Below are 13,710 nucleotides of genomic sequence, written 5' to 3'. Positions count from 1 at the left end.
AGTATCTAAAAGCCAGTCCTCTGTGTGAGGACAGAGTAGGAAACACCAGGCAATTAGAAGGGAGACAGAGTCCGCACAAGCCAGAATAACTTAAAGCAATACCCCCCTTAAAAAAAAAATAAAACAACAAAACCAAAACATGTCCCAGTTTAAAAAAAAATAATCCCAGCCTATATTGTTTCCCTTCCTAGTGTATTTAAGTGCTACAAAACACTAGCATGAACAGCACTATGTAGGTAGAACCAAGATAGTTGTTTTTAAGACAAAGAGTTACCATAGCAAACATTAAGTTATCAGCAGCTCCGTGAAAAGGCACAGAGCCCACTTCTTTAAGTCTTTATCCACGCTTTTAAAGAGCATTAACTTTACTGGTGAAATTATGTGGCAAGCTCTTAATTAAGATGCAATTTCTTGAAGAGGGCTCATCTTAAACTTTTTCCAGCATCCCAATAAAAGCAGGTTGTTTTTCACTTGCAAAAGATTATCAGCTTTTACAGCAACAATGCAAATAAAAGTCCAGCCCATAGCTGTGGAAAGTCTACAGTGTTAGAAAACAAGCAGAAAAGCCAGCCTCTGTTCAGAATAGATTTGAGCATGGAAATCCACAGTTTGACTGTGACAAAGAAACTGATAACATAGTTAAGACCAGTTTATCATAAGGAAGTGCGTGAAGTTTTTCAAACTTTTTTCCAGAAGAGCAGAGAGACAGTTACAGAAGCACTCGCGAGACATATTACAGACACAGAAGCTGAAATCACATCCTCACCAAATCAGAAATAAACTTGTGACAGCAAAGCTAAGCCCAGCAAGACTGTGACACCCTGTTCTGTATTAAGCCATTGCCCATATTGTGTATTTCCATCAAGAAGGACAGAGGCAGCATTTGGCCAGGGTTACGCTTAAGTCATCTAACAGCAACCTCTAGTGGCTCAGGGAGTTTCCTGGCAGATCTGGCCCACCTTCAGCAGGAAACGAGGGGCGGACACAAGACAAACCCCAGCAGCACAAAGCCCTGTTCTGGGAAAAAAAAAAACAACCACCTTGCTTCCAGAGAATCACAGGAGGTACCAGAACAGTCAAGGGATAATCTTTACGCTGTTCCAGTTGCATCACCAGTCTGAGCATGACACCTTTTGCAAAGGAAGCCTTGAGTTCACGTGGAGATAAAGTACAAGAAACCCCACTGTATTTTCCTCAAGTCCCTTTTAAAGGCAGTTCCTAACCAACATGTTTTTGTCTGGGCCAAGCAACAAACTCCCATTATCTGAGAGGACTTCAGTAATACAAGTGGGTACAATTTTGTTAAAATCTAATTTGTATCATGGCAAATTAGGTAATTTGCTTAGTTACCCCTCCACCCGTGTACTTTCTAGGTACGTTCCAGCACTGTCAGGGGCCTTAAATGTCTTTGTAAAGGGAGTACCAACACCATTACACACAAGAGTTTATCCAAACGATAGGATCAGAGGGACTCTATGTCCTCTACAATCACTATCTTCAAAACACTGAAATCAAGTCATGCTGGATTTTGTAATCTATGTTGTAGACAAAAATATATTTTGAGTTTAAACATGAAAATACAACATTGCAGGAGCTAGGTTTCAGTACACTTAAAGCTGAGGGTTTTGATAAAGCTAGTTAGAAGTGCAGTGCTGATTCACCTGTTCAACAGGCCAAAAACACATGGTTTCTATTACTAAATACCCAAGTGCCACCTTAATATGCATTCTATTAAAAGTACATTCATTTGGCAAATTTTTCAGCTTGACAGAAGTTGTCAGAACTCGGGTGGATTACAGACAGCTAACCTGAAAGCAAAAAACCATTTTGCAAACTATAGAAAGGCATCAGCATTTATAGCATTCAAAATAGCATCATTTGCTTAATAATCCACACTGTACAACCGGGTCCAGGAATACCCTTGCTTCTGTTCCAAGCATAGTGATACAAACCCATGTATTATTCTTAGTTGCTTTATGGGCCATGTTATGATGCTTTCTTGAAGCCTTTTAGAATGGGGTAGATGTTCTCAAATGCCTCATAGATTTCAGAACGCTCTTTTGCTCCTACAGAGACATTTAGGGATACAGGTTAAGAATTAACAGTGTTGAGAATAACTGAAGGCAACTCAAACCTAACGATAAGATTACAAACCATGAAGAAACACAGGCATTTAAAAGCAACTTACTATTAATTTAAGGCAGAATTTCTATCATACTTCTGCCACCTCACAAAGAACAATTTCTAGCTCGCTTTAAGACTAGACTAGTTTTGTTTAATCTGTGGGATCAAAACAGCAGTTGGCTACTCTTAACAGGTGCAAAACATTGGCTTTGGAAAAAAAACCCAACCCTGAGAAGAACCATGGTATTACCTACTTAACAGTAACAGCTCTGCCTGTTGATACGGTAAGTGGAAAGATAGAAACAAGAAGTGAAGGGCATTTATTTCAATACTGGAAGTTGATCCACAGTTTGAGAACTCCCCTCCTCCAGTTCTGAGGAGCTTTTTTTATTTTTAAGGCTTCTTAGGGCACCAGTGATTTCAAAGCTAGCCTTTTCCATGTTACTGCAAGCAAATCTTTAATACCAAGTCTTGTACACTATCCATATTGCAGTAGGCAGGAACATTCCTTGACAGTGACACTACTCTACCATGCTAGTGCAACAAACATTAGCTACAAAAAACTGTGTTTAAATGAACTAGCAGTTGGATTAAGCAGCACTCAGGATGAACGTGTAAACCTTTCCCTCAGAACACACTTGGACATGAACAATTCATCTGCATTACTACAACTTTTACTTTCAAAAGTAGTTACTTTCAAGTTACTTTCTTGGTAAGGGGGGAAAAAAAAACCCCTTGCAGCTCAGCAAATGCAGTTTTGTCATTACAGTTGGGCCCAGTGTTCACAGACAAGGACTTGCTTCAGTCCTCCTGGGCCTGCTGCACACTTGAGGGTGTTGCAATTAGAGTGCCCAAAAACACAAGCATCAGCGGAATGGAACTGGCCAGTATGATTTTACTGGACCTAAGAGGAAGCGAAGGGGGGACACTGGAGGGGGAAGCATTTAAGCTTTGTACTGAGCGCGCCCTTCTTCAGTTAGCTGAGCTCATTCTGATTTATGATTGTAAGAATCTCTGGCTAAAGGCAGGTGCTTCTCTTTTGTCCTTCAAGTACCTCAATTCAGGTCCTCTGGGAACAAGTACCATTTACCTTTCAATACATCTGAATAAAAGTATTTGAATGAGCTTTACAAAAAAAAAATGCATCAGGAACATGCACTCAGGAATTCAACTTTTTTGACACGGGATCTGAGGTACAGGTATCTGCTGAGCACACTTACTCAGCAAGGCTTTTGCCTCATGAGTATTTTGCCAAACAGCCTGGAACAAGTTCTTAGATCTCCACCCTTTCCTCTAATAACCCCTACTAAATGTTGTCAGTGAAGTGTTTTAAGGAGTTTGCTTCCTGTTCAAACAATTTTAAATTGCTTATTGTGATATTCGTATTTAAGTGACTGGGTAGTTACTAGCATGTCAGCATCCTGTTGGGATTCTGTACATTGACACATGGAATTATACTTTGAATAAAATAAAAGTAGTCAAGTTTAACGACATGGAAATCTGAGACACTCTATGAAGCAATATGAGATTCTAGTGCAACAATACCAATATTGTCATCTGCAGAAAACACAGATAAGCAGCAGTCAGCATTAAAAAAAAAAAAGATCGTTGAGTGTCTTTAATGTGGCAAGATACTAGTTTGTCTAACATTCAATTTAAATGCTTTCTCAGAAGATGTGGCAGCACTTGATTACAGATATACAGAGGGAGACCACTTACCAGTCAGTACAACTTTTCCAGACACAAAGATAAGCAACACTATCCTTGGTTTGACCATCCTATAAATAAGGCCAGGAAATAGTTCAGGTTCGTAGCTGTTTCAAAGCAAGCAGGTAAGATTAGTAAAATGCAAATACTGCTTCAACATTATATGCATAAAGTGCTCTTTAATTATACTAAGAATAGAGTAATTAAACCCACAGGTTTTAGCTAGCTACCCAGAGAAAGGCAGGTCAGGTTTTAGATCTCTTCTAGAGAAACCTGGTAATCCCAGCTGGAGCTGGTAGGAGTTCTTCATGCTTAAAGACTTCTGAGACACCTCTGAATCTGATTTTCCATAGCATTGAAACCATTATTGTGATCTTCAAACAGTACTCAAATCCTTCTTAGTCTGCAAAGAGCCCTTATCAGGAAGCATCTTGTGCAAGTAAGATGACAGCCAAGTGAATCTTTAATATATATTTAATCCCCAAATTAAATGCAAAATATTAAATGCAGTGCTAATAAAAAACAACTGAATTTTGATCTTGTCAGTGCTGAAATCTTCATCCTTTCCTCAGCGATGGCAATAACTAGTTCTGAACAAGCCCACCTCGAAGGCACAGCATGCCCATCACTCCACTACAGGTTTACTTTAAACTGATGGCTAATAGACATCTAGACAGAAAGAACCAAAGTAATATCCCAGAAACGTACCACATGTTCAGTTCTGTATTTTGCAGCTGGAGTCTGGCTTCATACCTGAAGGTTAGAAACCTTATCCTTGCAGATAGGCATCTGCTTTGACAGGAGTTAAGAGGCCCGCTTAGTATTAAAGGTTCACAACGGAGCAAGGGCATAGGCCAGGTTCAAGTAGCTTAAGAGCTGCTCCAATTAAACCTGAATTGTTTGATCAAGACTGGTTATTTTCCTATTGACATGGTCTGCAGTGAAGAAAAATACCCACTAAGGTTTGATATCGCACTTGGCAATAACAGGAGACTAGTAAAATTCTGATCACCAGCAGTGCTCAGATTAATGAAAGTCTCTAGTGCACATTGCTGAGATGCAGCAACACCGCAGATTGCGTCAAACAACAATTGTCACAGTCAAAGAGAGCTTTTACCAAAGAGAATCTCTTCATTAACCAACTGAGCAAAGAACCCAGGAGCTTCTTGCAGTTCTTCAGCCCTTCATCTTAACCAGATCTAATGCGCGTCCAGTTTACCCCAGAAGTGACTGAACGCTTGCGTAGTATGCTCTGAGCTGCGAGGTTTCTAAAGCTGGCGTTTACGGTGTGCACGCAAGGAGAAAGCAGCGAACGATACACAGGAGGGCAATTTAGTAGAGCCCTTCACTGTTGGATAGCATCAGTCACAGTTTCAAGCACTGGAAGCTTTACTGCTAGCTGCTGTATGTCATCCTGGCAATTAAGCTGAGGGTCATTTTGGCCTGTGCCCCACTCAGAACAGGGGTTATTGCAGAAGATAAACCTTACTATCTTTATTGTAACACAGGGCGTCCGTAGCCACTTCATGCTTGCTGAACCAGTGAGCGTGTCTTTTGGTGAGCAAAAGACATGCTTGATATTCAGTATCCAGTTAATTACTCTTTCGCCAGGCTTGTACAGCCTCAGAATTGGGGTCTGTGTGCAGCTTACAAAGACACTACTCCAAGTTGCATGGGGTTGTAACTCTGACTTCCACATACCTGCTGAACTGCTGGTGAGTGAGCACCAAGCCTTCCAGTCGGATGGGGAACCTCACGTCACAGCTCCCGACCATATTCTGTATCTTGAAGTCCAGGAACTTGGCAGGGAACCCAAGCTTCTGCACCACGCGCGCATACTTCCTGGCTGCGAGCCGTGATTGCTCTTCACTGAAGGAAGAGCAGAAGGGGAAAGCAGCTTTGATTAGTGCTTTCTCGTGCTCTCAAGATGGAAGTCAGTTCAGAGCCACCACCATGCTAATCTGTGCTCCAGAAAAAGATACGCTACCGCTCAAAATAGCAAGCCTCTATCCCCAGAACCACTTCAGTGAGCTAAAAGGAAAAAGGCACTTCGTCATTCACTTTCTTGTGGTCTATTTGAGCACGCTGAAGCACGTTGCATGGAACCCAGGAGTTCCCCTCTTCAGAGGTTTCAGTCTCAGTTCCTTACAACAGCTTCTCAGAGCTGATCCAAGAGGTAGACGGCAGACACCAGTACAATCATCTAGCTAGTTGGGGTGGTGGTAGGGCTTGGAGAAGAGGTCTCCTAAGCTGTAAGTTAATGCATTATCTCATTGACAGTTTAGGGGCATAAAAATCAAGGCAGCTGCTGAACTTGAGGAAAAGAGCTTCAAAGTACAGAAATCATCTTTGCTTTTCTCCAATTCCCATTTTCTCTAGAGGCAGATGTGTTGACTGGTGAACACAGTCACTGAAGAGAGACTTGACAGACACAAGTTATGTCCTAATTCACTTTAAAGTTGGTGAGAAATGCAAATAACCCCTTAACAATTCCTGGGCATTTTAGCAGCTTTTCTGCTAATGTCTGCCCAGCTCAATCTATATTCAGGGACAGAAGCACGCAGTTCGGTAATTACTAGACTGCCATCATGAAGAAAGCTAGACATTTTTCAATACCAATGCTTCATTTTTTTCTTGCAATTATGACAGCCCTTTGCGAGATAATTTAAACAAGGTTTTTTGACATTTTTCATCGGAATATAGGCATAGCTGCAAGACCCAGACCTTTAGAGGGAAAGAAAAACAAAAAAAATACCTTTTTGCTCCTGTGCAGACCATTTTTCCTGAACTGAAGATGAGGGCTGTTGTTCGTGGTTCCCTGATTCTCATGATCACGGCAGCAAACCTCTACAAATTCGAAGGAAGACCTCACATTCCAGCTGAGGGATTTAGCCAGTACTGTATTTCTCTTCATTCTTTCAAGAATCATCACTTTCAAAGCTCAACACAGCATGCATTTGCTTTGTATTAAGTGTTTATTTACCACCCTGAAGTTATTTTCTAACCCCTAGGACCAGGGGGCTTAAGACTACAGTCACGGGACCACTGCCTTGTCCCTTACGTTCTGTTGAGCAGTCTGGAGTCACTTACAGAAACCCAATCTATTCCCAGCAAGTTTCCGCAGTCTAGGCTGCTTGCTAGAATTATCATGTAATACCAGTCTGACTCCAGTAATTCTCTTTAATTCAGACAATTCTCTTTAATTCAGCCCAATGAGGGCTGCTTGAGCCCTTTCAGCTGGAGGCAGCTGGCCACAGGTGGGAGAGTTCATCTCCTTTCTTAAACAGCTTGGTAACATCTCATTGCTAGGGCTTTATTCAAAGAAAAAAAAGAGTATCTCCTTGTGGTAGATGAAATTAAAATATTTCTCTTAATTTAACAGGCCCAAGTTTCAGAATTGTATGACTTTCTCCTATGGGTCAAGACAGTGCTATTAGAAAAGGGACAAAGCTCATGGTGAATCTGTGTGTTAGAATTCAGCAGCACTGAGAAAGCTTAAGAGTCCTTAAGATTTACCTTTGGGTTATACTCTGCATTTCTGGCATGCAGAGCTATGTTCTTCAGATCTAGTTTACAAGCCAAGTTTACAGTTGACACTATATTCCTGAGGAACGAGAGAGGAATTTTCTTATTACGAAAGGAAGTCACTGCAGAGCCAACCCCCAGCATTATTAGCTTAATGTGAAGTCACACTCCAATTAATAATTGCCATCAACTAATTTCCTGCCTGCCTCTTTCCCACTCACCCATTAAGCTACTTTTGGCAAAACTTAAGTAATTCAATACCAAAGTTACAGTTTCTGAGCTATAACAAGGTACAAAATTATTAGTCCCTGAATACTAAGGTTGTGTGTCTTCCAATAATTACACCACTGAAGCCTTTTATAGCTTTGAATTGAACCATTACCGAGTGTTTACAGAGTTACTACAGCACTCAAGGTAGGTAAAGGTATGTTATTCTCTACAGGTATAGGCTACTCCATAGCTGCTCTAGCCTAGACAGGACAGGATCTTTTAACGAGGCCAGAATTTCCTCACACTTCTTTTCATGCCCCTTTTTCCCTTGCTCAGTTCAGACTGTTTCTGCACTCAGAAAAGCAGACTGAGATCTTTAAGACCCCTGGAGTCTGCTGTCATCTGTAACATCCTCCTTGCTGGAAGAAGTCCTCCTTTTCAAGTATTATTTATCTTTTCATTCTGCAGACTGAAGTAACTAGCAGTACATACTATGTATAAATAATTTCTACCAAACACTTCTCCCGCTGAGAGACTTCATCTCCTGTCTCCCAGAAGAGACTTTTCCCCCTTAACAAGCCAGAGGCATTTCAGATACTCACCCAGCATGTTTATCACGTCCACGCTCCCCTGTTTTGCTAAGCTGGGTATTGTTCTGTGCCATTTCCATTTTTGTATTGCACTGATCAGCACAGTATCCAGTTGCCTTCCAATATTGTCAGTTCATTTGCTCCACATCCCTCAGAGAGGAATAACTGCCCCTCTGATTTTTTGGGTGGGCTTATTTAAGACCAAACCATGCTTGCTACATTCTCTAAGTGGGAAAGTCAGAGCAGTACCTTGCAGTCTAAGCAAAACTATGACTGTTATATATGCTACATATATAATACATACATAAACTTACTGTAACTGAGGAACTATGCCAGAGCTTTCTGATGCAGGTGTCACTGGGGTCATAGGAGTCATTGGTGTCAGAGGAGGACACACGCCAGATGCTTCAGGAGATGGTTGAGTTGCATCTGGATACGACAAGCTGCTTTCATCCATGAAGATACTGCTATCCTCATTTCTTGAGGATATTGCCCCATCAAACTCTTTTTGCATGCCATGACCAGCTTCAGATAGATTTTGTTCTTTGCTATCTTGGGTAATATCTGGAAGAAAGCTGAGATCCACAGAGGAGAAGTCTGTTGGGAGCTCTTTGGGCTGATTAAATTGAGAACCGAACAACACATCTTCAGTTGTTTGAATTGGAAGGTCTACATCATAAGGGCTCATGGGAGTAAACAGCTGAGGACTAGTTGAGAGGTCATCCTTGAATTAAGAAAAAGTGTCATTAAGGATCTTGTATTAAAACATTAACTGGAGGACTAAATTAAGATTAATCTTCTATTCGGTGAGGAAGTTGAAATCATTTTTCCCCATACATATTATAGCAAAGAATAGTCTTAAGATTTGAAAGGGTGTCATTTGCTTGTCTATCAGCACATAAAAATCCAGATAACTTCTATAGTGGAGATATGCATTTTTCCCACCACACTTCAAAGGCAGTCTAGAGTACTCCTGCGATACCACAAACTGAGAAATACTATATACCTTCAGCAGTGACAGGAGGAACAATGTTGGCACTTTGCCCTTCACAGCCGTTGTTGTGCCTCACTTATGCACATAACCAACATAATTGCTCATGAGTTTTTCCAAGGAAGACAGCTGGCATTTTCTGGCTGGCTTTAACTCCCATTCAGTATATTACTATTTCCTCTCCCCGCTAGCAGGGTACAGCGTCAGTGTTGCATTGGATTTGTGCAACAGAGGGCAGCAGCTCACAGAATCACGAGCAGTTTATTCTTTCAGCTGCTGGAGGTCACCAGACTAATTTAAGTGAGACACTGTCAGCAAAGCCAGCTTTCTTTCACAGGTCAAGCATGCCATATAACTGCAAGCAAGTTCTTGCATACTAATGTCCTCCTTTATCAGCTATTTATTATTAAAAGCTATTTAAAAGGCACCTAATATTGAGGCAGCAAGAGTTTAGGAAAGGATTTATTCCCTTATCCGTTAGGGCATAAGCCTCTAGTTAGTGGAAAGCTTCTTCCAAGAAGGTGGTTTCTGACAATACCCACAGCAGGCGACAGCTTGGACTAGATGATCCGTACAAGAGGTTTTGTGTTCATTTAGGCATTTTTGGGCTTGAGAGCTCAAAGGACTTGAAAAGACTAAGCACAAATCAGAACAGGGAACAGTGCACAAGAGCGAGGCCCTCGAGTTGGCAGCAACTGCCTGAGCTCCGGTGGGAGCAGGGTTTCCAGATCAATGCTTTTCAGCCCTGAGCTAGTGCTGCTCTATGTTCTGTGCTAATCAGCTCACTTAGCAACGCAACCATGCACACGGGGAGATCTCTGCTCCTACTTCGCAGTATATTTGCCTGTAGACACTTGGAAAACTCTTACTAAAGTGACAAATCCTCCCAGAGAACCCTTCTAGCTTAATACAGATGCGATAGGTCTAGCTCTGAAAGCATCATGAACACCTAGGTTCAAAACCGATTCTAAAATTGACTTCTAGATGCAGAGCCCCGTATGAGATCAGTTGGGGCAGAGCGCTACCGAATAAGACTAGGTACTCCTTAACCCCTCGGCGCTTTGGAAAACAGCATCCAAGAGCACTATGAGAATTAAGAGGTCAGATGCAAATGTATTAACAGTTACAAACAACAATATACTATGGAATAACTAAAATACATCTGTTTTAAATAGATATTTTTCAAGTTAGCAACAGGGGAAGGCAGGCACAGTCTCTGCAAGACCTACAGCGGACTAAGGCTTAGCTGTACAGGAGCTAATTAGGAAAGTTTTGTACGAACCGTGACGCAGAGAAGATGGTACGAAAAAAGCCTCATCACTGCAAGCCTGTAGGACTACTCACACTACGGGGCATCAGAGAACATGAGAAATATCATAGTCAAAAAAAAAGAAGAGACATAAAGCAGACAGTTTGTGGCATAGCTTAAAGAAAGAAGCTGATGGAGAAGTGACGGGTATATGAGGCTGGAAACATTAAACAGCTAAAACACAAATCAAGAAAAGCAACAGAAAGTAAACTGGATAAAGTAGATAGGAAGATTTGCTTTTTGTTTCTTCCTCATCAGGTTTCCATATAACTGGTCTGGGAAAAAGCCCTTACAGGGTTAAGTGCTGGGGAAGATTGCCTTCTTGTTAGACAGATGCTCAGAGGCTGTGAAAGGGGGCACAAGACCATGTTTATATTGGGCTGGCTGCCAAGGGTTATTGCTATAGACTCTAGGTTAATTAACTTCACTGAAGGCCCCCTCAACTGCATAGCTTTGGACATCTCCCAGCAGCTCCAGGAAGGAGATTTCACACATAGATCCTGTCTGAGATCACCGAGTTTGGGGCAGCTTGAGGGGAAACAGCCATTTTCACTCCCACTGCAGGAATCCCTGCAACCCAGGTACGCATAAATCAAATCCAGCTGCTTTAAGCAACAGACTTGGATTTTTTTTTTTTTCTTTCTGCAGTGATCTCTCACACATCTGCTATTATCAAGTATCCCAGCGAGTCTGAAATACAGAAAGCTCGTAGCATTTGTAAAACCCTGGTTATACCTCACCACATTACATGCTTTACAGGGCCATATTCAGAGGGCTTTACTGACTGCCACTAGGAGGTCTCTGGATTTAAACAGCTTGTGCTAAACCCATTTTCTGAGCTGAAAAACAGTTTCCAACAGGATGCAAGTAAAGAAGTGGTGTTCCCTGGGTGAAGATGATACTCAGCTGTGGAGTCCGGCCCTCACCCTGTTGTCTCTGCAACCACCCAAGACCAGGGAGGGCTATTCTAAATACCAAAAAAAGAAACCTTTGCGAACATTTACCAACCGGCATGAAGAGATCCGAGCCTCCTGCCCCCTCAGTGCCAACACGCCCTGGTACGCAGGCTGGCCGGCCCTCACGAACAGCACTCCATAGCAAGAGTTTAAACGCAGCAGCATTCCTCTTGCAGCAGATGAGAGCTACCTCCCCCAGCAGAAAGCCCTCCCAGGGCTCCTCCGTGCTCCCAGCAGCTCCGGGGCGTTATAACCCACTACTCCCCTACTCAAGGCTGGGCCGGAGATGGCGGCCGGGCCGGCCCGGGGCAGGGAGGACCCCCGCGGGGCGGCAGAGCCCCCCGGGCAGCCCGGCCCGCTCAGGTTGGGGCGCGGGCGGGAAACGTTGTTCGCCGCGGCGTTGGTGGTATAGTGGTGAGCATAGCTGCCTTCCAAGCAGTTGACCCGGGTTCGATTCCCGGCCAACGCAGCGTCCTCTTTTATTTCCCCCATCCCCTACCTGCCCGCCGCAGCGCTCCAGGTACCGCTCCAGCGGCGACGCGCCGTCCATGGGCGCAGCCGCCGCCCCCCCCCCCCGGCCCCCCAACACCGCCCCCGGGCCCGGCTTTAACCCCGCGGGGCGGCACCGGGGGCAGGTGCGGCTCGTCGGGGAGCGGGGCCCAGCCCAGCTTGCTCTTATTTAAAACGGGCTCTGTGGTCCATCCCCCTCCCGGCTGTGATTTTTACCCCCGTCAAGTGGCCTTTGAGCCTTTCCCCTGCCCTCGGCAGGGCTGTCCGAAGGGGGTTGCTCCATCCTGTGGAAGGGCTAGAGAAATCAGGGTGCTCTCATGTGCTTGAGCCTACAAACACAACCTGCTCCCGAGCTCCCCCGAGCCCGCTCCCCTCCGCAGGGCTGAAGATAAATGGGGAGTCGGAGCTGCGACTTAGACCTTGCAAAGATAAAGCACCTCTGACTGGTGCTTTTTAGTGAGCAAGTGTAATGTGCCCTTAATTTCTCCCACCTGCCTCATCGACTGCAGTAAGGCACACCTGGTCCTTTGAGAGGAGCCCCAGTCCAAAATTCTAAACCTCAAATTCAAGGTGTTGCAATGAAATGGCCCATTCTCAGCTGGGCCAGTGTTGCTAACGCTGCTTAGGGGGAAGAAGCCATTACAACTGCTGCTGTCCTCCCCTTGCAGACGTTTTCCCCACGGGTGTCTCTGTTTCTGCCCCCCCCCCGTGAGGGATGATTTAAGGCTGTTCCCTTTTCCAAAGACTCGTGTGTGGAGAATCCCGGTGTGAAGCACCATGTTCCCAGGAGGGAGTTCGTGTTGTGCCTCGTTGATTGATGCTGCGGGAGCCTTGCGCTGCCGACGCAGCTCGGCTTGGGCACTGCTTGACTCGACGCCAGCGGTTGCTGTCTGACTTGTTCCTTCTCTCCTGTCCTGTCGCTGCACCGTGATGGATGGATGGGTTTCTGTGAAGGCGCAGCTGGGGACGCATCCCTGTCCCTGTCTGGGCTGGTGGATGCGCTGACTGCCATGGTCGAGGCACCCGTTGCTCTGCTAGACGGGGCTTTGCTTTCTGCTGTGAGATTTGCTTGCAAACAGCTGGCTGAGCTGAAAAAACCCTTTGGAAGAAGATGTCAAAGCCCAGGCACGCAGCAGGTCTTTGGGAGGTGCTGCCAGGCTCTTCTTGCTGTCTCAGAGGTGTGAAGGATTAGATTTGTATCCTTTATCCGTGGGGCAGAGCGTACGTGGCTGACGAGCATCCTTCCCTCCTCAGCACAGCCTGCTGGGCTGGTTTCATGGTATTTCTGGGACTCATCTTGCCCCGGCGCTTTACAGGTGCCAAATCCCCCCCGGCCCCAGAAAAATTCAGCCTCAAGCAGGTTGATTTACGTCACACAGCCCGTCCCCGAGCACCCAGGAGGCAAGTTGAGCAGCAAAGCAAGGAGAGGACTCTCTGAGAGGTTGCACCTTGAATTACGGAGGCTGGTGGAGCTAGTTCGGACCAGTGCAAGATGCTTAAAACTAAAACGTCCTGTTTAGGGCTGGCGGGTGATTGGGGTGGTTGCAGCTCTGTGGCCTCAGCTGCCTGTGCCAGCACTGCGGGACGGGGTGGCGAGGGGCACTGCTCCCACCGGCAGCAGCAAGCCCAGCACTCGCAGGCTCCTTCATGACAGTGCGGGTCTGTGTTGCCCACGGGAGTCATTGAATTCAACGGAGGGATTGCGCTGAATTTGTTTTGTCCTCGTGGTGATGTCCTGCAGGGACAGGAGATTGGCGCTCCCCCGGTGTGTGAACGCTGTTGCTGTGC

General features: G+C 44.8%; 1 protein-coding gene and 1 non-coding gene across 2 annotated transcripts; one reads left to right on the top strand and one right to left on the bottom strand.

Annotated features, from left to right (window-relative positions):
* Positions 1–1,986: 1,986 nt before the first annotated feature.
* On the bottom strand, positions 1,987–11,962 carry TBPL2 (TATA-box binding protein like 2). The gene is made up of 7 exons (XM_076343460.1): positions 11,912–11,962; positions 8,471–8,880; positions 7,348–7,435; positions 6,587–6,678; positions 5,533–5,700; positions 3,844–3,938; positions 1,987–2,066 (listed from the first exon to the last, which is right to left on the bottom strand). The coding sequence occupies exons 1-7, from the start codon at positions 11,960–11,962 to the stop codon at positions 1,987–1,989; spliced, it is 984 nt and encodes a 327-aa protein (XP_076199575.1).
* TRNAG-UCC (transfer RNA glycine (anticodon UCC)) lies at positions 11,810–11,881 on the top strand. The gene has a single exon. It is a non-coding gene; the product is annotated as a tRNA-Gly (tRNA).
* Positions 11,963–13,710: the final 1,748 nt, after the last annotated feature.

The sequence above is a fragment of the Aptenodytes patagonicus genome, chromosome 7, assembly GCF_965638725.1.
Source record: "Aptenodytes patagonicus chromosome 7, bAptPat1.pri.cur, whole genome shotgun sequence".
In the NCBI taxonomy this organism is placed as follows: domain Eukaryota; kingdom Metazoa; phylum Chordata; class Aves; order Sphenisciformes; family Spheniscidae; genus Aptenodytes; species Aptenodytes patagonicus.
The sequence above is the reverse complement of the archived record's forward strand: the minus strand, read 5'-3'. Positions and strand labels throughout refer to the sequence as shown.

What these genes read in the sequence shown, in the direction of transcription:
- TBPL2 (XM_076343460.1), bottom strand. Translation starts at nt 11,962, where the DNA reads ATGGACGGCGCGTCGCCGCTGGAGCGGTACCTGGAGCGCTGCGGCGGG. An exon ending in TGGAGCGCTGCGGCGGGCAG is followed by an intron (nt 8,881 to 11,911) that starts GTAGGGGATGGG and finishes TCTTAATTCAAG; the next exon opens with GATGACCTCTCAACTAGTCC. An exon ending in GTCTGCACAGGAGCAAAAAG is followed by an intron (nt 5,701 to 6,586) that starts GTATTTTTTTTG and finishes CTCTTCCTTCAG; the next exon opens with TGAAGAGCAATCACGGCTCG.